Below are 23,292 nucleotides of genomic sequence, written 5' to 3'. Positions count from 1 at the left end.
TTCACAATAGGTTCGAGAACAACTAACTTTCGGGCCTATGGAGCTAATCAAGTAACGCGATGACCGAAATGTCTGGGGGATTATAATCTCGCCGTTCTCGTGCAATCATAGGCTGAACCAAACAACTTTAGTGATTAGGCCATGATCATGCGTTTTTATTACGCTTGTTCGCGCTTTTATGTTTTCAAGTCTTTGACTGCGCTCCGACCTTTCGTGAAATATAGTTTAGTTACTCTGCTAGCCACGCACACCAAGTATTTAACGAAACCTCTGCAGCGGTTTTACGGAGGCATAATAACTTATAAAAAAACACTTATCTTAAAATTAACAATTTTAGGAAATTAAAACAAATTGCATGATTTAATTTATGAATATGCTACTTTATATTTAAATACCCAATCATGCATTTTTTTCTTGCAGTGGCGCAATAAGTTATAAAAAACGCTGAATAAAAAAAAAATCTATAGAAATTAAAAAAAGAATCATCATTTCATTTTTAAATATGATACTCTAATGCGATTAACTCAAAATGTTTTGGAAGGAGATACTTGATATGCTTTCATATTTTTTTAAGAATTTGGAGGTGAAACAGTGCAAGCAAAAAGCCTGAGCATTCCGAGTTAGGAGTGCCGCGTCAAAGATTCTCAACGCAGACTGAGAGTTGTCCCACTATATCCTTCGCAACGCTTTGGGTGAAAGAGCTCCTGCAGTCGCGACGCGTTACATGGGCAAGAGGTCAGACGTTCATAAAATGTTCTGACTAGTTTTGTGCGGGGTTCAGATAAATGGATGCGAGGACGGGAGAAGTAGGAGGAGGGGAGGAGAAAAGGAGGAAAGGAGAGCAGGCGGAGCAGCGGAGAAGGGGAGGAGGGCATGAGCAGAAGGGGAAAAAGAAAGGAAGAGGGGAGGGTACGAAAAAGGAGGAGGGGCATACCGCCCTCCGTACCCTCCCCTTTCCTCCTCAAGTGCTGCGCTCTAATTTTGCATTACAGAGACTTGTAAACATCTCCTTTTTTTTCGCAAATCACGAAGTATTTTTTGTTGTATCTGGTACTTTCTACATTGATTAACGCTTTTTTATAGCAAATGTTAAGGCGCGCCTCTGTTTATCTATAAGGTAAAGCGCTCCATGAAGGCACATTTTAAATTTATGATTGAATATTCTGAAACACCTGTTTAACATTATAGTGATTTCGTTATCACAGCGTATGACACTTAAAAATACCCACCCTAAAACAATAAATTTAAATCTAATTTACATTGCGTAACATCGATGTCAGCCATTCAAAGCACCCGAACACTCCCAGGTTCATCAGCATCTCCCGGCCGCAACTTCACATTTATAAAAAAGAACAAAACTATCGAGGATGTGAGTAACAGCCTGAGAAACGCTATTGAGAATCAGACACAAACTCTCGCAATATCAGCTTCTGAAAATAAAGCTTACCCCAGCCGAGTGCCACGTATCGTAAAATCCCCGAACTGTCCGTGAAGAAGGCGAGGAAGACGAGACTGTGCAGGTACAGTCCCTCCATGAGGATCCAGCAGTAGTTGGCCATCAGCACGTAGTGCCAGAAGCTTGTGAACACTTTGCAGTCCACGTTCTGAAACACACCAGCACTAAGATAAAACATACATTTGAGGTTCCCTTCCAGACAGATGCAGAACCCCTGCTTTCTGCAAGGAAGGTAAACTGCCTAATCTTATAAACCTCGTCTAGGTTCCGTTTTGGTAGGACTCGTACTCAATCAGCGAGGACAGGACTACTATATGAACACTGAGGCAGCACTCGTGTCACGTTTGTGTAATGCGCTGGAGTACAGAAAGTAAGGTAAAAAAAAACAGGGTCGTGTTTCAGTGGCGCTTTGCTGCAGATTACGTTGAAATGCTACAGCATTGGGGTTATTTCCTATAAACAGCACACTCCGCTGGACAAGCATCGCACACTCTCATCTGGCGTCTCCTTGGCCCGGTGCTAAGCATGGTAGGAGTCATCATGCCGCCGCTTTTTAGAGCGCAGCTCTTATGGCGCATTCACACTGGAAGCGGATCCGCGTTCGCGAAGCGGTCGCGGATGCGGCTCGCGAGCGACCCCGTTCAGACATACCGAGAGGCGGTTGGCGGTTTCTCGGCGATCACGCGTGATCTTGTGAGACTTGCGTTTGGCAACCCTGTTTTACAATCCACAATCCACTTTAATTCAAGATCCAAAGCCAAACTTTTGCTATTTTGGCACTCGGAATATTTTTCTCCGGGATGTTCGCGCGCATCACGAGTTCAGGCAGCGAAAAAAGAAGCTTGGACCCGCCAAACTCGCCTGTGATTCCCTCGACTTCGCCCATAAGCAAAGCCCAGCTAGGCGCGCCTTGCTGACTCAGAACAGGATGCCCCCGACCTTTTCTTCGAAGTGGACCCTTCCCGCATGAATAGCTGACCTTGTTTTCGGGATAGAGGGCCAGCTTTTCCCCCTCGTTGTTGTTCGCTCTTATCATTTTCGAAGTTGTGGGCGGTGGGCTGGACCGTGGTGCGGGGGAATGTGTTCGGTGCTAGCCGGTCGTGGCTTCGTTGGTGGCGGACTCTCCTCTCGTCACTCGCTCGTCGATCGAGTCTACTGTTTGTTTGACATAAAACTCAAATAAACGCCGTATGGATTACCTCTGCATTGTCTGGTACGTACACTTTATTCCTTGAGTAGGTTCCCTTTATTTATTTTATTAGCACCAAACGTTACAGGTCGAGCTAGCGCAGGTACCCTGCCCCCTCTGCGGTAGTGCGTTGTCTACGCAATCAAGCTCACGACGTCCCTGTCGGCGTTCGATCGTGGTAGTCATGCACGGCTTCGAAAGCTTTCAATAGTTCACGCGACTATACTAGTGGGTAGAAAACCTGACATTTTTGTCGATCAGGGGCGGGTTCCGACGTTCTACGGGCAGAGACTAACAAGGCACCGAGCTTGGGCTTGTGGCACCCGGAATAATAAACAAACTCTTACCCGAACCAAATCACCGGTGCGAAGTGCGTTAAATTTACGAGTCAATTCTTTTCGCGGCGGATTCGACTGACGGACGTGAACATCAAGTTTCTCCGTTGATTTGTCGAAAGCTAAGACTACAGCGCTAGGACTACACCGCCCTGGACGCCTCACCACCGACAGGTTCCATCTTGTTTCGAAACTCACTGACGTCACGTCAGCGTCGCGTTGTGATTGGTTACCGCTTTGCGGTTCGTGAAAGCGGTTGGGAGAAATCGGTCCCGAAGCGGTTGGCAAAAACGCGCTCCAACCGCTCGATCCTAGCCGCTTTGCGGTTGAGAACGCCCGGATCCGCTTCGCGAACGCGGATCCGCTTCCAGTGTGAACGCGCCACTAGTGTGAATGTGCCATAAAGGGAGGAACGCTCTTGACACATGTTCCTTCAGAAAGGGAGAAACTTTCGTCCCTTAAGCAGGGGACCAAAATTCATCCGTCGACTGCATCTCATTATGGCGGCCACGAATCGAGCAAGTCGAGCTCGATAAGGCTTAACGAGAACACTAAGTCTATTGTACGAAGCGAGAGGAGCAGCAAATAAAAACGTAACACGAGCTTTCCGCGAACTGTATTTATTTCCGAAGTTTCTTTGCCCCTGCAGGTAAAGAAACTTACGTTTCGAAAGCATGCAGTCACTCAGTCTTCTCATCGTCAGCACTGCGATGTTCAACGGAGACAACCGGCACCCAGTTCGCGCACTTTATGTCTTACCTTTGCTATTCCTGGAGCCATAATTCCTTCGTCAACCGTTGCGTCAACCGCACATCACGGAGGAGTGAAAATCATTGGCCCGCAAAACCAAAAGCCGTTCTCAAAAAAAAAGCAAATCCGAAGCAACCTGTTGGCTTACCTCAGCACGGTAACACGAAATTATGGCGTAGCCGCGTAGCGTAAAAGGATGTCAAATCGCTTGCCACCAGATGGCAGGGTCAATCAAAGTAATTGCAAGTAGCTAGGCTAGGTGGCCCTATTTACCGCCCAATTCATGTTTTACTAAAAAATATTTTTATTTTCTTACGCCACAATTGCGTTTCCTTTTCTTCGGGATTCTCTAACACATGTAGACAAGTTACGCACACTACAAGCATCAGGTGAACATATATTGAGCTCATACACAAGCATCGCACATACAAACATCAATACAATAGCACACTACCCCGATCACTAGTCCCGAGCCCTGCGTTTCCGTCTTTTATACTGGTCGTTTTTAACGTACGGAATTTTTCGGTGACTCACTAAGCAATAAAAAATATTCCGAACATGGTCATTTTTTTCCAGCAATGTCATACATCTGAGACTATTTTTAATGGCTTAGGGGATGAATCTCTTATTAAAAAGAAAACGCTCGATCATGCCGTAATTATTTGAAAGCCAATAAATCGAGCCGCTCCAATGTGGTTCCAAGCCATGAGTTTGTTTTCCCGCACGGCCCTTCGTAGCCAGTATTTCTATTGTAGTATTTGTTTTTCTATTTGTGCTGTTCGCGCACGGCTGCAATTGTCGTCTTGAATTAATTTTTCATTTCAGTTTTTCATTTATTTCCACCTTAAAGGCCCAGTGAGAGCATTACATAAGGGAAGGGGGGCAGTACGACACAATAAATCAACATATAAACGCAATAAAATACAATAATATGCAGTCAGGAAAAATTGGAGTAGAAGTTATACATTATGAAAACAAAAGAACACTCACAAAACATGGGTTTGAAGCGTATTCAGAAACGCTGTCGCGTCGCTAAAGGTGACTATCGCTGATGGCAACTGATTCCATTTGGATATGGCGAGAGGAAGAAGGGATTCGTTAAAAGCTTTGGACTTACCAGAAATTCGTTTGATGGCACAGGAGTTATTTGGACGAGACGACATTCTTTCTGGGGGTGATAATAAGGAGTCCCTGAAGCCTGGACAGTGGTAGTAAATTTTGTGAAGGAGGCAGAGTCGAGAAACTTTCCTTCGTAGGAGCAGAGGCGTCAGTCCGAGTTGATTTTTTAAAGAAGACACACTGGTGAAATGATCGTATGATGATAGGATGAAACGAGCGGCTCGGTTTTGCACTGCTTGTAATGTATTGATAAGGTATGCTTGATGGGGGTTCCAAATTGCAGCGGCATACTCTAATTTAGGGCGAATATACGTTTCGTAGGCTAATTTCCGGACATGTGGGGGTGCATCTCTTAGGGTTCGTCTCATGAATCCGAGGGTCCTGGATGCTTCTGCAGAGATGGCTTCAATATGAGTTTTCCAAGTGCGGGAGGATGTTAGTCTGATACCCAGATATTTGTACATGGGAACAGCTTCAATCACATCGCTGTCAATGGAATATTGATATGTTAACAAGGACTGTTTTCTAGTGAATTGAACTAGTTTGCACTTAGCTTTATTGAGCGTCATCAACCATTTACCGCACCAGTGGCTAACCTCCTTAAGATCATTCTGAAGCTGGTGGCTGTCGTTAACGGATGGGATCTTGTTATATATGACACAATCATCAGCAAAAAAATCTTCGTAGAGCGGATACTCACTCAGCTGGAAGTGATGCTTCACGGGCAGAGAAATCGCTTTTCGATCAACTTGAATGCAGTCAAAGCCGCGACTTGCGGCAACTGTTAAGTGCACGGAGCTACGCCGTTCCGAGCTTGAAAACTTCTAGCGCTCATCCCCGCGCGCCACTTGGAGGGCAGTTTCTACAGGAACCGTAATATATTTAAACAGTAAAATAAAGGATAGCGTTTTTTTCTCGATTTTACCCGTTTTTTTAAGCTAAACTTCCATTGTAAATATACGTATTTTCCGTCATACTTTCGTACTGTTCTGTCTTTTCCCCAGAGCGCAATCCCTCTCGGGGACCGACAGTCACATTGGCCACTGTACGATAGGAGCTTACCGTTCAGACCAGCGTTCCAACATGACTATCCACACGTCGATCGACTGCACCTAATCCCTTTAAGTGGTTTTACTCTTTAATGTAAAGCGGAATGTCATCCTGCGACACACCGCCCCCTCCGATCACGGCCCGACCAGAGCCTTTTATACTGGGAGAGTTCGGAGGTTCTTTGATCCAGCCACCAGTCTGGCAGCACTGATCAAACAGTCTGGCAACTGTGCGCATCCGCCATGATGTGCCTTGCCTTCTAGCTTAATTGCATCTTTGCGTTTAATTGCATTATAATTATAACCTTAAATTACAAGCTTCACCCTTGTTTGGTGTGAGGCTGGTGGCGGCTGATAAAACCCGTTTGCCCTACTGACTCGAGCCGGCAGTCGGCTCGCTAGAGTCCATGGAGCGAGAAACGACGATGAAAATGATCGTTCTGCGCTGCGCTCTGCCAGACGTTAGATGAAAAAGAAATGGGGGGCTGCAGTGCCGTTGGGTGCTCGAACAACGCGAAAAAGGGGTTCAGGATGTACCGGTTCCCGCAAGGAAAAGAAAACCGCGCAAGGCACAAGATCTGGGAAACCAAACCAAGAAGGGCTGACTGGAAGCCGAGTTCTCGATTGTGCGAGGTAAGTTTATGATTAACGTATGATTAACGTAACAAAATGCTTGATTTTTCGACTTTCTCCTTACGCCAACAAAAGCGCAAACGGCAAAACCTACACGCGTATACATCGCATGTCAATGGGGACCCACTCGCCGGGAGCAGTGTTGTACACGTTCCTCAAAAAAAGGAACGAAAGCTCGTTCCTCGTTCCTTCTGATTGTTGGAACGCGTTCCCGTTACAAGTTCCAACTGCGAAAAAGGAACTCGTTACGTTACAGCTTAAAAAAATGGAACGTATCGTTACATATACGTTACATTTGTATTTTGATGATTACCATATTTAGATAATCAAGCAGAGTTTTTTTTTTTTTTTTTTTTTTTTTTAATCTGTCCTAATGATAGGCAACATACGAGTTTGTATGTCGTGATGAAAAGGCACGAGGAGAAGAAAACAAGCGGAAGCAGGGTTTCATTTCTTGATAGATATAAGTTGAAAATCTCAGCTTTTAAACATATTCCTGTTTGTAAGGGACGATTCAGACGAGCCGAATGTACTTTTACCCCAGATTGCACCAGCTTTTTACAACAACCTCAAACGTTTCAATTCAACAAAGTCCCTTGTTAGAACTTCACGAGAGTTGCCTCTCGATGTTGCTGTCCTCAAGACGAGCAAGTGAAGGAGAGTGTTGGCCTTTTGGAAGGTCAGTCTTGAAAACTACAAATACTTCTTTGTGAAGGTTGAACTTGTTGTTCAGTTTGAAGGTGGGGGACAAGAGAAGGAATAAAGGTTTTTTTTTTTTTTTTGTGTATCTTTTAAGTGACCAATGTTTGGATACAAGGGCGCGTTCGGATGTCTGGCCAGCCGTGTTTTTGTTGTAACAAGCTATTTGACAATTCACTGGGAAGTGCTTTGCTGTTCGAGGCAAGAACGGGAGTTTTGAGGACAAGGACGTATAGGGCTAAATTTCAGGGGACCGACACATTATGTGCCGCCTGCCATAATGATAGCGAGACACTGGAGCACTTGGTTTTGAAGTGCACGAGGCTTTGTCCTGCCCTCCCTGAAGGGTAACGGATTTGGCCGGGGCCCTGGGTTTCACTGGCGACGATGGAAGGATGGTAGAGAAAAAGATTACAGTGACAAAGAGACGATTGGAAGATTTGTGGAAATTATCTAGGGAAAATTAAATGATGGACAACTAGCTAGCACAGCTGGGAACAGGCGGGACAGAGGAAAATCGGGACTCCCTCCCGCGTGGCTCCGGCCCAAAGTCTCAACCCTGTCTCCCAGTGGGTCCGGTGCTGGGGTAACGCCGTCAAGGTTTGACCAGAGGAAAATTGGCGACTCCCTCGCCGGGGGGAAGAGGCAGGGGGGTGATGTTTTTTAGTTTTTTTGCCCGATCCCCCGAAGGTCATCCTGGTGATATCCCACACTGCCTGGTGATAGTTAGGGAAAGAAAAATTGGTCTTAAAAGGGCGGGAGGAATCACGTTTTTGTCTTTTTAGACTTAGGCTAGGTGGCGCAAGCTACCGCCCGTTACAAAGGGAATAGCCATTAACATCCATCCATCCACCCATGTAGGTCTCGTTATGAAGTTCAGAAATGGCTGAAGTCGGCCTTAAATTTTTGGGTGTATGAGGATTTGTGGGACCAAAGAAAGGAGCTGAGTTTGAAACGACCCTCTTTCTTTTTGTCTTTTCCTATCACTAAAAGTTTTGCATTTTGTACCGCAGTTTCGGGCACTCAAAAAAGAATCAATGTCCACCAGCTCTTCTCCGTTCGAAACTGTTAGCAAGCGATGACCACACAAAATAACCTATAAGATTAGTAGCCAAAAAGTTGACGAGATCCGGCACTTCGTAAAGATATTGTCTTTGTACTTTCAAAATTTTCGTTAGAAATAAAATAAAAATTACCCCACTGGACGAAAGAAGGAACGCCGTTACTCTTTCCGTTCCAGTAAAAATGGAACGCGTTCCCGTTCCAGTTCCAGAGATGCAAAATGGAACGGCGGCGTTCCTTCGTTCCTCCTAAAAGGAACGCGTTCCAGGAACGCCGTTCCGTACAACACTGGCCGGGAGGCACATCATGGCGGAAGCGGCGCCCCGCTGAGTCCGCTAGACCTAGTGGGCCGTAAGCCCCTCCCACCCGCCGAACTCCCCCAGTATAAAAGGCTCTGGGCCCGACCAGCGGCATCAATGCCCGACAGTTTACGTCATCTCATTGTGTTACACCACTGATACGCGAACACACGGTCACATCGGCGATAATTCCAGTCTTCTGTTCACAACCCACAACACTGGCATCACGATGTCGCTGACACGCAGAAATACAGAACCACGCTGACGATGTTGCTGACACGCGAAAATACAGAATCACGTTGAACGCCGGTTGGCACTCGGCACGGGACAACAGAACCGAACTCAGCACGGAAGGCACCCAGGCAGCCGGCAGGAAAACCTACCTGCCTTGGGACGCAGTTCCCGCGATTACCATAACGTCGAAAACGTCGACACAGTTCCGCGTGGTTTCGCTACTATAGTGACTGTAGTGCTGTAGTTCCGTGCCGCGCGAGTCCCGCAATCCGGAGACGGCCATCCCCCAGTGTACGTGGCGCTGCTGGCACTGCTCCGGAACTTCGCTGTTTCTAGCGGCTTCGTTTGCTCGTTTGATAAAATTAGTGATAAAAAAGTCAATGCAACCGAAATGTTCTGCACGTTTAGACTAGGAGACGGAATTACAGGCGGCCTTCGCTGCCGCGGAAGCTTAATCAACTCAACATTAATTGATTAAACAATGTGCGCGATGTGCTCGAAAAACGAAACCGAAAGGAGATGAGTCGGGAGGGCGAAAGCTTTCTCCCGTCTGCCTGGAGAAGGAGGAAAACGTCTCGGTGAATAATAAGGACCTTAATTTTCCTTTCATCGGTCTGGGTTTGTTTATGTGTGTTTTGGTAAATAAAAATTAAAAAAAATTACGGAAAAAAAAAAAAACCGCTCTTCTGGGGATGGAACCATTGACCACTTGGTCACAGCGCGATGTTTTACCCCTGCGCCAACTGAACAAAGAGGGACTCGCTCTCCTCCTTTCATGTGAACTGCCGATCCTCCCTTCTCTGGGCAACTTGTCAGCAACAAGGAGGAACAGTCGCTGTTACTACCTTTCTCCTCCTTTTTTTCTTCGAGTGCAGTTCCTGTTTTTTTTTTCACAACTTTCTCTCTCTCTGACTCCGGAACATTTCTATTCGCGTTTTTTTTATTGTGGTTTGTTTGTTTTTGTTACAAGCTGGAATTTGGGCAGCGCGCTGAAATGTATGTGTTATGTTCGCGCTGACATCCAGGTTCCCACTAAGCAGTTAAAATCTTCATTTCTGGTTGCGGGTCTAAAAACCTCGTTTGTTTAGCGCAGTTTAACAGCGAAGCTGTATTGGACTCGTAGGTTGCGTTTTTTTATGTCCGTCGACAGAAAACCATCGCGCGCGCCTTATCACCGTTTACACGCGCCTTATCTCTTATCACGGGGGTTTGACAATTATTGCAATAACAAAACCACAGAACAAGTGTCAAAACCATAATGATAGATGATAAGTACGTAGGCTTCACCGCATGCGTTTCTTGGTAAAGGTTCTGGTTGCATAAGCTGCTGCGGCCATGGCAGAGTACGAAGTGCCGAGCGGCGTCACCAGTTCCGCTAACTATGTGAAGCACGTGCGGCTCCCCGCATACGTTTCTCGGTAACGAGTGCGGTTGCATAAGTTGCCGCGGCAACAGCAGCGTACGAAGTCTTTCATGTATAAAAAATTCTGGTACTCTGCGTTTAATTTTCTTTCGTCAATCATTTGGTTTACACCCTTTTTCTGTTTACGAACATGAACTGCCGTTTGCGTCCCCAGCGACTTCCGGTCGCACAGTCTTTGCAAGCCTGTTGAGCTTGCTTATGTCACCAAGGGTGGAAAGCATAAATCGTACACAGACAACAAAGATGGAGATGTAACGAGGGCTTTCGGCTGTACAATATTACTTCTTGGAGGGGGCAAGTTGGTTTACAAGAACACTCAAAACATTTTAACAGACCTCGCATTCCTTCGTTCTTTTGGCGTTCACCTCTCCTGGAGAATTCGTGGTAAAACGTTTCATCTACATATCATGCAGCGGTGTTAAGGTGGCCTTCGTTCAATCTTTTTTATGAACCGGAAGTTCTCTGGGGCGTCAAAGGCTGGAGCATTTCATCTGTCCTTACAGTATGGGGTTTATCCTTCTCGGTGCAAAGTTTCAGTCGTAATACCAGTCTTTAAGTCAGGAAATCCTTGTAATGTCAATAATTTCCGCCTTGTGTCTCTTCTTTGTGGCTTCTCAAATGTTTTTGAGATGGTGATGTAAGAACGCTTGTACTCATATTTCAAACAAAAAATTTCACCTTTGCAACACAGATTCCTCAGGGGCAGATCAGTGGAGACGAACTTAGCTGCTTTCTTCGGTCATAGTAATCCTGCAGTATGCAACCGTGGTCAGGTAGACACAGTCTACTTTGACATGACCTAGGCTTTCGATAAGGTTGACCACCAGATACTCTTGTTGAAATTAAAAGAATACGGACTATGCGCTTTGTATTGCGCATGGTTTGAAAGTTACCTTTCAAATCGCCAAAATTATGTTAGATTTTTAAATTGTGTGTCGGAGACATTTGCATCATTATCTGGAGTACCCCAAGGTTCAAACCTTGGACCACTTCTGTTTTTGATATTTGTTATTGATCTACCATCTTCCATCAGAAACTCGAAAGTGCTAATGTTCGCAGATGACTTTAAACTTTTCCGTGTTGTTGACAATGTAAATGACTGTATTCAGATACAAAATGACATAAGCTCCGTTGAACATTGGTGCTTAAAAAATAGGCTTCATCTGAATCCAAAAAAAAAAAACGGTAGTAATGTCCCTTGCCAGGAATAAGGGGAACATAGTCTTCGACTACACTATATTTGAAAAGCAAGTGCTGCGGGTTGTCTATGTACGGGATCTTGGTGTCTTTGTGGACTCGAGATTGGATTTTCGCCTCCACGTCTCTCGCATTGTTAACCAACGACTTCGGCAACTGAATGTAATTTCACGGATGACAAAAAAATTTCGTCGCTCCGAGTGTCTTTTATGTCTGTATATTGCATTGGTTAGATCACGCCTCGAGTTCGCGTCTGTGGTTTGGAACTCTGTAACGATGTTACATAGTAATCTTATTGAAAACGTTCAGCGTACGTTTATAAGAATCCTATGCGACCGATATATCGGCCGCCGCCGTTTCTACAATTACCATTGCCTGCTCACTGACCTCGCTCTAGTGCCTCTGCACGATAAACGAATTGCAAGAGACATGTATTTCCTGCGTCAAATTGTGCATGGGTTTCTTGACTGCGCCCAGCTGCTGATGTCGCTGAGGTTCAGGGTACCGTCAAGGAGGACATCAAAATGCAGAGACACGTTTTATCCTGATGTGCGGGCCACTTGCCCAATGACACGTCTGCAACAGACTCACGATGCCTTTTTTGGTTAAACAGACATTTTCGCCTGATTGTGTTTTTATCTCCCACTTTTATGTATCTGTGTACAAGACAGTGCACTGCTGCTCAGGCCACTTGGCTGTTTGCAGGCACGCAAATAAACCCCGTCTCTCCGTCTCTCCGTCTCTCCGTCTATCCGTCTATCCGTCTCTCCGTCTCTCCGTCTCTCCGTCTCTCCGTCTCTCCGTCTCTCCGTCTATCCGTCTATCCGTCTCTCCGTCTATCCGTCTATCCTTCTCTCCGTCTCTCCGTCTCTCCGTCTCTCCGTCTCTCCGTCTCTCCGTCTCTCCGTCTCTCCGTCTATCCGTCTCTGCGTCTCTCCGTCTCTCCGTCTCTCCGTCTATCCGTCTCTCCGTCTCTCCGTCTCTCCGTCTCTCCGTCTATCCGTCTCTCCGTCACTCCGTCTCTCCGTCTCTCCGTCTCTCCGTCTCTGCGTCTCTCCGTCTCTCCGTCTCTCCGTCTATCCGCCTCTCCGTCTCTCCGTCTATCCGTCTCTCCGTCTATCCGTCTCTCCGTCTATCCGTCTATCCGTCTCTCCGTCTCTCCGTCTCTCCGTCTCTCCGTCTCTCCGTCTATCCGTCTATCCGTCTCTCCGTCTATCCGTCTATCCGTCTATCCGTCTATCCGTCTCTCCGTCTCTCCGTCTCTGCGTCTCTCCGTCTCTCCGTCTCTCCGTCTCTCCGTCTCTGCGTCTCTCCGTCTCTCCGTCTCTCTGTCTCTCTGTCTCTTCGTCTCTGCGTCTCTCCGTCTCTCCGTCTCTCCGTCTCTCCGTCTCTCCGTCTCTCCGTCTCTGCGTCTCTGCGTCTCTGCGTCTCTCCGTCTCTCCGTCTATCCGTCTCTCCGTCTCTCCGTCTCTCCGTCTCTCCGTCTATCCGTCTCTCCGTCTCTCCGTCTATCCGTCTATCCGTCTCTCCGTCTCTCCGTCTCTCCGTCTCTCCGTCTGTCCGCCTCTCCGCCTCTTCGTCTCTCCGTCTCTCCGTCTCTCCGTCTCTCCGTCTATCCGTCTCTCCGTCTCTCCGTCTCTCCGTCTCTCCGTCTCTGCGTCTCTCCGTTTCTCCGTCTATCCGTCTCTCCGTCTCTCCGTCTCTCCGTCTCTCCGTCTCTCCGCCTCTCCGTCTCTCCGTCTATCCGTCTCTCCGTCTCACCGTCTCTCCGTCTATCCGTCTCTCCGTCTCTCCGTCTCTGCGTCTCTCCCTCTCTCCGTCTCTCCGTCTCTCCGTCTCTGCGTCTCTCCGTCTATCCGTCTCTCCGTCTCTCCGTCTCTGCGTCTCTCCGTCTCTCCGTCTCTCCGTCTCTGCGTCTCTCCGTCTCTCCGTCTCTGCGTCTTCCCGTCTCTGCGTCTCCCCCTCTCCGTCTCTGCGTCTCTGCGTCTCCCCGTCTCTCCGTCTCTCCGTCTCTCCGTCTCTGCGTCTCTCCGTCTCTGCGTCTCTCCGTCTCTCCGTCTCTCCGTCTATCCGTCTCTCCGTCTATCCGTCTCTCCGTCTCTCCGTCTCTCCGTCTCTCCGTCTATCCGTCTCTCCGTCTCTCCGTCTATCCGTCTCTCCGTCTCTCCGTCTCTCCGTCTCTCCGTCTCTCCCTCTATCCGTCTCTCCGTCTCTCCGTCTCTCCGTCTCTGCGTCTCTCCGTCTCTGCGTCTCTCCGTCTCTGCGTCTCTCCGTCTCTCCGTCTCTCCGTCTCTCCGTCTATCGGTCTCTCCGTCTCTCCGTCTCTCCGTCTCTCCGTCTCTCCGTCTCTGCGTCTCTCCGTCTCTCCGTCTCTGCGTCTCTGCGTCTCTCCGTCTCTCCGTCTCTCCGTCTCTCCGTCACTCCGTCTCTCCGTCTCTGCGTCTCTCCGTCTCTCCGTCTATCCGTCTCTCCGTCTATCCGTCTCTCCGTCTCTCCGTCTATCCGTCTATCCGTCTCTCCGTCTATCCGTCTCTCCGTCTCTCCGTCTCTCCGTCTCTCCGTCTTTCCGTCTCTCCGTCTCTCCGTCTATCCGTCTCTCCGTCTATCCGTCTCTCCGTCTCTGCGTCTATCCGTCTCTCCGTCTCTCCGTCTCTCCGTCTTTCCGTCTCTCCGTCTCTCCGTCTATCCGTCTCTCCGTCTATCCGTCTCTCCGTCTCTCCGTCTATCCGTCTCTCCGTGTCTCCGTCTCTCCGTCTCTCCGTCTTTCCGTCTCTCCGTCTCTCCGTCTCTCCGTCTTTCCGTCTCTCCGTCTCACCGTCTCTCCGTCTCTCCGTCTATCCGTCTATCCGTCTCTCCGTCTATCCGTCTCTCCTTCTCTCCGTCTCTCCGTCTATCCGTCTCTCCGTCTATCCGTCTCTCCGTCTCTCCGTCTTTCCGTCTCTCCGTCTCTCCGTCTATCCGTCTCTCCGTCTATCCGTCTCTCCGTCTCTCCGTCTATCCGTCTCTCCGTCTCTCCGTCTCTCCGTCTTTCCGTCTCTCCGTCTATCCGTCTCTCCGTCTATCCGTCTCTCCGTCTCTGCGTCTCTGCGTCTCTCCGTCCCTCCGTCTATCCGTCTCTCCGTCCCTCCGTCTATCCGTCTCTCCGTCTCTACGTCTCTCCGTCTCTCCGTCTCTCCGTCTATCCGTCTCTCCGTCTCTCCGTCTATCCGTCTCTCCGTCTCTCCGTCTCTCCGTCTCTCCGTCTCTGCGTCTCTGCGTCTCTCCGTCTCTCCGTCTCTCCGTCTCTCCGTCTCTCCGTCTCTCCGTCTTTCCGTCTCTCCGTCTATCCGTCTCTCCGTCTCTCCGTCTCTGCGTCTCTCCGTCTCTCCGTCTCTCCGTCTCTCCGTCTCTCCGTCTCTCCGTCTCTCCGTCTCTCCGTCTCTCCGTCAATCCGTCTCTCCGTCTCTCCGTCTCTCCGTCTCTCCGTCTCTGCGTCTCTCCGTCTCTCCGTCTCTCCGTCTATCCGTCTCTCCGTCTCTCCGTCTCTCCGTCTCTCCGTCTCTCCGTCTCTCCGTCTCTCCGTCTCTGCGTCTCTCCGTCTCTCCGTCTCTCCGTCTATCCGTCTCTCCGTCTCTCCGTCTATCCGTCTCTCCGTCTATCCGTCTATCCGTCTCTCCGTCTCTCCGTCTATCCGTCTCTCCGTCTCTCCGTCTCTCCGTCAATCCGTCTCTCCGTCTCTCCGTCTCTCCGTCTCTCCGTCAATCCGTCTCTCCGTCTCTCCGTCTCTCCGTCTCTCCGTCTCTGCGTCTCTCCGTCTCTCCGTCTCTCCGTCTATCCGTCTCTCCGTCTCTCCGTCTCTCCGTCTCTCCGTCTCTCCGTCTCTGCGTCTCTCCGTCTCTCCGTCTCTCCGTCTATCCGTCTCTCCGTCTCTCCGTCTATCCGTCTCTCCGTCTATCCGTCTCTCCGTCTCTCCGTCTCTGCGTCTCTCCGTCTCTCCGTCTCTCCGTCTATCCGTCTCTCCGTCTCTCCGTCTCTCCGTCTCTCCGTCTCTCCGTCTCTGCGTCTCTCCGTCTCTCCGTCTCTCCGTCAATCCGTCTCTCCGTCTCTCCGTCTCTCCGTCTCTCCGTCTCTGCGTCTCTCCGTCTCTCCGTCTCTCCGTCTATCCGTCTATCCGTCTCTCCGTCTCTCCGTCTATCCGTCTCTCCGTCTATCCGTCTCTCCGTCTATCCGTCTCTCCGTCTCTCCGTCTCTCCGTCTTTCCGTCTCTCCGTCTCTCCGTCTCTCCGTCTATCCGTCTATCCGTCTCTCCGTCTCTCCGTCTCTCCGTCTCTCCGTCTCTCCGTCTCTCCGTCTCTGCGTCTCTGCGTCTCTCCGTCTCTCCGTCTATCCGTCTCTCCGTCTCTCCGTCTCTCCGTCTCTCCGTCTCTGCATCTCTCCGTCTCTCCGTCTCTCCGTCTATCCGTCTCTCCGTCTCTCCGTCTCTCCGTCTCTCCGTCTATCCGTCTCTCCGTCTCTCCGTCTATCCATCTCTCCGTCTCTCCGTCTCTGCGTCTCTCCGTCTCTCCGTCTCTGCGTCTCTCCGTCTCTCCGTCTATCCGTCTCTCCGTCTCTCCGTCTCTCCGTCTCTCCGTCTATCCGTCTCTCCGTCTCTCCGTCTATCCGTCTATCCGTCTATCCGTCTATCATGCATGTGGCATGCACGAGGCAGCGGACTCAGCGCGCGCCGTCGCCGACGGGTTATCGGGCTTTGTGATTGTTATATTTTTGTTACCCGTGGTGTGCGCTGATTGGTGCGACGAGAAAAAGACGAAGTGACGACGGAAGGACCGAGGCTGGAGACGGTGCGCGAGAGAAAAAGAACGCGGTGGGCTGGAGCTGGTGCAAGCACGACTTCGAACCGGAATAAAACGCTTTCCCCCCAAAAGGCTGGCTCCCTGCCTTCCCGGGTCCCACGGCGCCCAAACCACAAGCCGTGACTTGTGGTTTGGGCGCCGTGGGACCCGGGAAGGCAGGGAGCCAGCCTTTTGGGGGAAAGCGTTTTATTCCGGTCAAAGTCTATAGAATGTCTATTAAAAATTGTCAATACGGCATGACTAGATATAAAGTTGAGGGCTGTTAAAGTGCGGATAGGATTTTTATAGACTGCCTGATATATATGTTGTAAGTGTGCAGCCGGGCAAAGTTCCTACAACTTCTACAGTTGGTATAAAGACACGCACGACAAAACGAACCAGCGAACGGGTAAAACGCAATTATTCGCCATCCCCAATTTGCCTTATTTTTATATATATATAAAAAAAAATGTGTGCTTTTGCCAGTTTAAACGCTTTTCAAGTCAGTCCCCCTTTGAAAATCCGCGAGCGAAAAGGCGCTCAACTATATCAGTCTTCGCGTCCGCGGATGAGGTATTTCTTTAGAAAATAGTATTCAGAGGCTATAGATATTCTCGAAAAAATATGTCCACTCGTCCATCCAGTCTTTATCGCTTTTTAGCCGTTTTTTTGTAGAAAGTTTATAGAACCTAGTGTATAAAGATAGGATAGAAATTGTATACAAAACAGATATAAATTTTAACGACGTTTCTATCTCCTTTCTAATACCAATAGGACCGTTTTTCGCGAAAAACACAATAATTCTGAATACTAGTTTTTTTGTTTTTTACGATATATCTGGAATGAAAACACTTGCCCCGTGCAAGAATACACTGACATCACAAGCACACACGCCACGGAGCACTCATAACACTAGTATTTCAGTAGTGCTCACTGCTCCACCGCTATATATACGCTACACTTTAAAGGCAATCACTTGAACGAAGACCATCCCAGATGATTAAAATATTACAAGTATGTTGCTTTATTTGTACATAATTTATACAAATCGAGGTTTATAAGTGGCCTTAAACTGCATCTCCAGTTATAAATTAAAAAGGGCGATAATTATTTGACACTGTTGAAAACAACAGCCTCCGCAAAGCGGCTCCACTGCATCGTATTATTCTAACGATCCAAGTCTATAGAACTTCTAAATAAATATTGTGGCACAATATCTATTGAGACGTGGTTATTTCTATCGCCTGCACTCTTTTGACCTCGGTTGAAACAAAGTCGATATAATGTCTATTAAAAATTGTCAATACGGCATGACTAAATATAAAGTTGAGGGCTGTTAAAGTGCGCATAGGATTTTTATAGACTGCCTGATATATACGTTGTAAGTGTGCAGCCGGGCAAAGTTCCTACAACTTCTTCAACAGTTGGTATAAAGAAACGCACGACAAAACGAACCAGCGAACGGGTAAAACGCAATTATTCGCCATCCCCAATTTGCCTTATTTTTATGTATATAAAAAAAATGGTGTGCTTTTGCCAGTTTAAACGCTTTTCAAGTCAGTCCCCCTTTGAAAATCCGCGAGCGAAAAGGCGCTCAACTATATCAGTCTTCGCGTCCGCGGATGAGGCGCACATTGTTGGAATCGGTTACAGCATAGTCGCGGGATACACTGTCCGCGGACGAAAGCCGCGGTTTGGTCCGTCATGTGAATCTACCACTTGTGACGTTTGTTAAGAGCCGTCCTGTCACGGACGCCAGAAATGTAGTGACCGGATCTCCGCCTTGCAGCTGTGCGACGCCAACACAATGGACAACAGCAACACCGTTTTGGTCTAAGAAAACGAAGAGAAAACGAACAGTGAAGCTGGGATTAAAATAAAACGAAAAGAATGCAGCACTTAAAGATGGAAAGTGGGTCTTACAGCCCGGAGAGGACGTGCGACGTAGTTATGATCTTCGGTAATGTCGGCGTGGCAGATAACGGTGGTGTTCGCTTCCACTCGCTGGCACGTAGCTCAAAATAATCGGCATTGGCGTCTTTGCGCGGTTAAAAAAAACACCACCTGGAAGACATGGCATCCGTCTTAACCCCCCAAGCGTAATCACTATACGGAGAGCAAATAGTGTGCTCCTTGCGCAGAAGTTTCGGTGACGTCAACATGACGAATAGCTCTGGTTTGCTTAGAATAGTGGGTAGACCTCAATGCTAGATGCCTTGAGGTCTACCCACTATTGTTTTCAATCAGACAAGACAAGCTCAGCGTTCCAACATGCCCGCAACCCCTTTGCAAGAAGTAGGCGAACTTGCGCAAGTTCGTCTGTCGTACGTCAGAACGCCAAACCCTCATTGGCTAATTGAAAAAAGAAAAAAAAAAGTGGGTGGACCTCAAGGCATCTATTAGCATTGAGGTCTACCCACTAGCCTTTCAACCAAAGCCAATCAGAACTTGGCGTCGTTCTGACGTCACCACACTCCCGCGCAAGGAGCAGACGACTTTCTCTCCGCATAGTGAATCCATGCAGCGCCGCCTAGCTTGCCTCAGCATTTCCTCCAGCGAATTTTACAGCGTCACGCACCGCTTGCCCGCGGCGTCGTTAATACGAACGCGTCTGGCGATTTGCGGCGACTTACGCAAGAACGCGGGTTTCCCGATTTCCGAAGGCCTCGACCTGGTACCGTCATATCACGCCATACCTTTCATCACTTTCACGACAGCGTCTAAATAAGTTACGCTTAGAGTATATCGGCACTGCACTCCCCCACTTCTTTTTTTTTTTTTTGTCCACGTCGTTGTTTTGGTGTTTGGAGCAGAGTTTGCGCAAGTCGCGATCGTTATATACCGAAAAACTGCGACTTCCTGACCTCCAGGCCTGATGTCGGGGAGGTCACGCAATAACGTTTGTTCTACGTAGCAAAAGGGTTTTAACGATTTCGGACGAATGTAAACCTCTTCCCGCGTGCTCAGACAAAGCTTCAAATAACTGGCAACAATGATGTTGAGAACTAATATGGCTCACGTGTCGTTGCTGTGAAGGGAAGCTTAGTAAGTGTATGGAACCTGGAACGCGCCTCTGAACGGTGTATTTACCACGTCCACAAAAAAATTTGGTCCCTAGATTTCCGCCTGGTGACGTCATAGAAGAGTCACGCTGTCACTTGTCGCGATCCTGGCGGTATTCCAGCAGTGGCGGTGTATGTGGCTGACGCCTGTTTTGCTGCTGGTCGCTCTCCAGAATGGCAACCCTCGGAAGCTTCAGCAATCAAAAGTTAGGACGCCGCGGCGGCAGCGACGTTCGCGTTCGCTCATGAATTTCGCCGCTAGCATTTATACTACCAACCGCCAGGATCGCGACATCCGACAGCAGGAGACTCCAGCTTCTTTGACATCATTTGTTGCCACTTTGGGACGACTTTCGATGTGTGGGCGGGATAGGACGCTAAACACACTCGTCGGAAACGGGCTGAAGGCACAGTATCTGGCTCTAACTTTAACTCCTTCTTCCATGTCTTCTTCGGTGCCGAATCGCATTCCAGTTTCTACTGTCGTCTCCTTGCTCCGCAACAACAATGTCACGTCGACGCTAAGGCGCTCATCGAAATCACCCCAATCGTGTTACGTCGGTCTCTCTTGCAAACTGACATTGGAGGTTTATAAAATTACACGGTGTGCCATCTTTTACCTGGTGTGCCTGCGAAGATTTATGGAGTTCCTAAAACTAAGGCGTTTGAAGATACGAAACCCCTTTCGGCAACAAACCGCGAACCACCGCAATGCCAGGGACTGCAAAAACCATGTTAACTCTCAAAATGTTTACGTAAACTTAAATGCTTAACTTCTAATAGGCAAAAATCAGTGATACGATAAGAGCCCTTTCCGAAGATATGTGGTGCCCCCAGCGTCTTCTTTGTGCATTGTGACATTCGTATGTACGGCACGTGGAATTACCCAAAAAGCCAAGACGATGTTCAGGTTTGTTTAACAGTTCGTGAATTCAGAACGCAGAGAAGACAGAAGGAAAGCAAAAAAGAGTTTGTGACGACCTTCTTTTCCGTTCGTTTTTGTGCGTGTTTGTGTGCGTGTTCTGAGCTTTCTCCTAATGATAAGAAATAATGAATCGTGCCGCTACCAGGATATACTAAGCGTTCGAGTCGGCCCGAGTGTGCATCCGAACAGCCCCACGATTCCCCTCTTCGCAAGCTCTCATAGGGTTCTTCAAAAAGGTATGTTAAAAACTTGCTAAGCGTCATCTAAAACCCTTAATTCGGTCCATTTTAAAAGGACTCGAAGCTTGAGGGAAGCGCGGGGGTGCGCTGAAACTTACCCTCCTCTATACATTCAAAGCCTGGCAGATCGCCACAAGACGCGGCTTCTTAAAGTGAAAAGGTAGAACGTCAGAAAACGGGTGAGAGGAGAGGCATGTAACGGGCGCCCCGCTGCGGTGAAACGCCGGAACACACTTCTCCCGAGCGATGGAATCTCCGCTCGTGCTCCTCGCGTTACTCGAGCTGCGGCGTATTTTCTTGTCGGGTTTAAAGGGATACTACAAAAATATTTCGGCGCTCCTTTTTAGGTGTATATGTGTTCAAAGAAGCAGTACCACATCGAACATACCAATATCTTGCTTAAAAAGTCTCGAAAAGGAAATTTAAAACGAAAACGATTAGCAACGAGCACCTGGTGGATGTCGCTAACGCCTCGCTTGTAATGCCCGTCTAGGGACCTTAACAACTAGTGACGTTGAGTGTCTCGCCTCCGGTCACGACGAGAGAAGAGAGGAAGGAGGAACTCCCCTCTTCCCGAGAATGCCTTTTGTGTGTCGCAGAAGTCGCTATTGTCCCCCTACAAGATTATAGAAGATTAACCCGTCACTCAAAATTCGGACTAAAGCAGCCGCTTCGGTGGCTGGAACGGCTAGGCCATCCTCTCGACGTCAGCCTCGCCGCAGCTTTGCTCGTCCCTAGACGACCTACGTCACGATTGCATTGGATGTCAAGTGCAGCTAGGAGTGGTCTCCGCTGGGCCTTCTCCGAGCGCTTGCCAGAGTGGGCCGTTTATAACGAAAAATACAGTCACCAGGCTCAAAATGCAAACATGCGATTGTCATTTACGGATATTGTGGATCATATTCAACCTATTTTGGAACACGACAGGAATATTTCAAATTTCGTTGAAGTATTCTTTTAAAAACCGTGTCTTGAGTCCTCGCCGCTGCAAAAGCTGCGCGCTGAATACCAGAAATGCTAGCTGCTACCAGATCCTCGCGCTCCATATCTGCGACCGGACACTCTATGGCTCTGTTGTCGAACTCCCAGGCATTTTGAGAATAGAGGAGGCTATGGCTGAAGTTAATACTCGAGTAGCAGGCGCGAGGCCGGCGACGCGGGGACGCTGATGATATTCTCAACATTCGAGTTTTCGCATCGTCAATCTTGTGCCCGCCGCACGAGTGGAAACTTCAGCGCCTTCCCGCCTTTTTCACGTGCTTTGAGTGGTCCTCAGACTGACCGATGTAATGGCGCATTCACACTGGAAGCGGATCCGCGTTCGCGAAGCGGTCGCGGATGCGGTTCGCGAGCGACCCCGTTCAGACACACCGAGAGCCGGTTGGCGGTTTCTCGGCGATCACGCGTGATCTTTCAAGACTTGCGTTTGGCAACCCTGTTTTACAATCCAAAATCCACTTTAATTCAAGATCCAAAGCCAAACTTTTGCTATTTTGGCACTCGGAATATTTTTCTCCGGGATGTTCGCGCGCATCACGAGTTCAGGCAGCGAAAAAGGAAGCATGGACCCGCCAAACTCGCCTGTGATTCCCTCGACTTCGCCCACAAGCAAAGCCCAGCTAGGCGCGCCTTGCTGACTCAGAACAGGATGCCCCCGACCTTTTCTTCGAAGTGGGCCCTTCCCGCATGAATAGCTGACCTTGTTTTCGGGATAGAGGGCCAGTTTTTCCCCCCTCGTTGTTCGCTCTTATCATTTTCAAAGTTGTGAGTGGTGGGGTGGACCGTGGTGCGGGGGAATGTGTTCGGTGCTAGCCGGTCGTGGCTTCGTTGGTGGCGGACTCTCCTCTCGTCACTTGCTCGTCGATCGAGTCTACTGTTTGTTTGACATTAAGCTCAAATAAACGCCGTATGGATTACCTCTGCATTGTCTGGTACGTACACTTTATTCCTTGAGTAGGTTCCTTTTATTTATTTTATTAGTAGTAAACGTTACAGGTCGAGCTAGCGCAGGTACCCCGCCCCCTCCGCGGTAGTGCGTTGGCTACGCAATCGAGCTCACGACGTCTCTATCGGCCTTCGTGGTGGTCATGCACGGTGTCGAAAGCTTTTAATAGTTCACGCGACTATCTTAGTGGGTAGAAAGGCTGTTATTTAGGTCGATCAGGGGCGGGTTCCGACGTTCTACAGGCAGAGATTAACAAGGCAGCGAGCTTGGGCTGTGGCACCCGGGATAATAAACAAACTCTTACCCAAACCAAATCACCGGTGCGAAGCCCGTTAAAATTACGAAGCAATTCTTTTCGCGGCGGATTCGAGTGACGGACGTGAACATCAAGTTTCTCCGTTGATTTGTCGAAAGCTAAGACTACAGCGCTAGGACTACACCGCCCTGGACGCCTCACCACCGACAGGTGCCATCTTGCTTCGAAACTCACTGACGTCACGTCAGCGTCGCGTTGTGATTGGTTAGCGCTTTGCGGTTCGTGAAAGCGGTTGGGAGAAATCGGTCTCGAAGCGGTTGGCAAAAACGCGCTCCAACCGCTCGATCCTAGCCGCTTTGCGGTTGAGAACGCGCGGATCCGCTTCGCGAACGCGGATCCGCTTCCAGTGTGAACGCGCCATTAGGGGCCCGTTCCCGGCTTGAGCGGCGTCGGCGTCGCCGTCTGCGTCGCCGTTGGCGTCGCCGTCGGCGTAACCAAGGTAATCCCAAGGTCACGTGGCCCCCCAAGGTCATCCCAAGGTCACCCCAAGGTCACGTGACCCCTCCCCCAGGGTCACGTGACCCCGAGGTCACGTGACCCCCCCCCCCC

General features: G+C 49.0%; 1 protein-coding gene across 1 annotated transcript in view; it reads right to left on the bottom strand.

Annotated features, from left to right (window-relative positions):
• Positions 1-23,292, bottom strand: part of LOC120841721 (parathyroid hormone/parathyroid hormone-related peptide receptor-like) — a 294,650-nt gene that overhangs the window by 86,077 nt on the left and 185,281 nt on the right. The window contains exon 6 of the mRNA XM_040212683.1: positions 1,448-1,604. Coding sequence (XP_040068617.1) covers positions 1,448-1,604 — 157 coding nt within the window. The remainder of the gene's footprint in view (positions 1-1,447; positions 1,605-23,292) is intronic.

The sequence above is a fragment of the Ixodes scapularis genome, unplaced genomic scaffold (assembly GCF_016920785.2).
Source record: "Ixodes scapularis isolate PalLabHiFi unplaced genomic scaffold, ASM1692078v2 PGA_scaffold5__190_contigs__length_132052651, whole genome shotgun sequence".
Lineage (NCBI taxonomy): Eukaryota > Metazoa > Arthropoda > Arachnida > Ixodida > Ixodidae > Ixodes > Ixodes scapularis.
The sequence above is the reverse complement of the archived record's forward strand: the minus strand, read 5'-3'. Positions and strand labels throughout refer to the sequence as shown.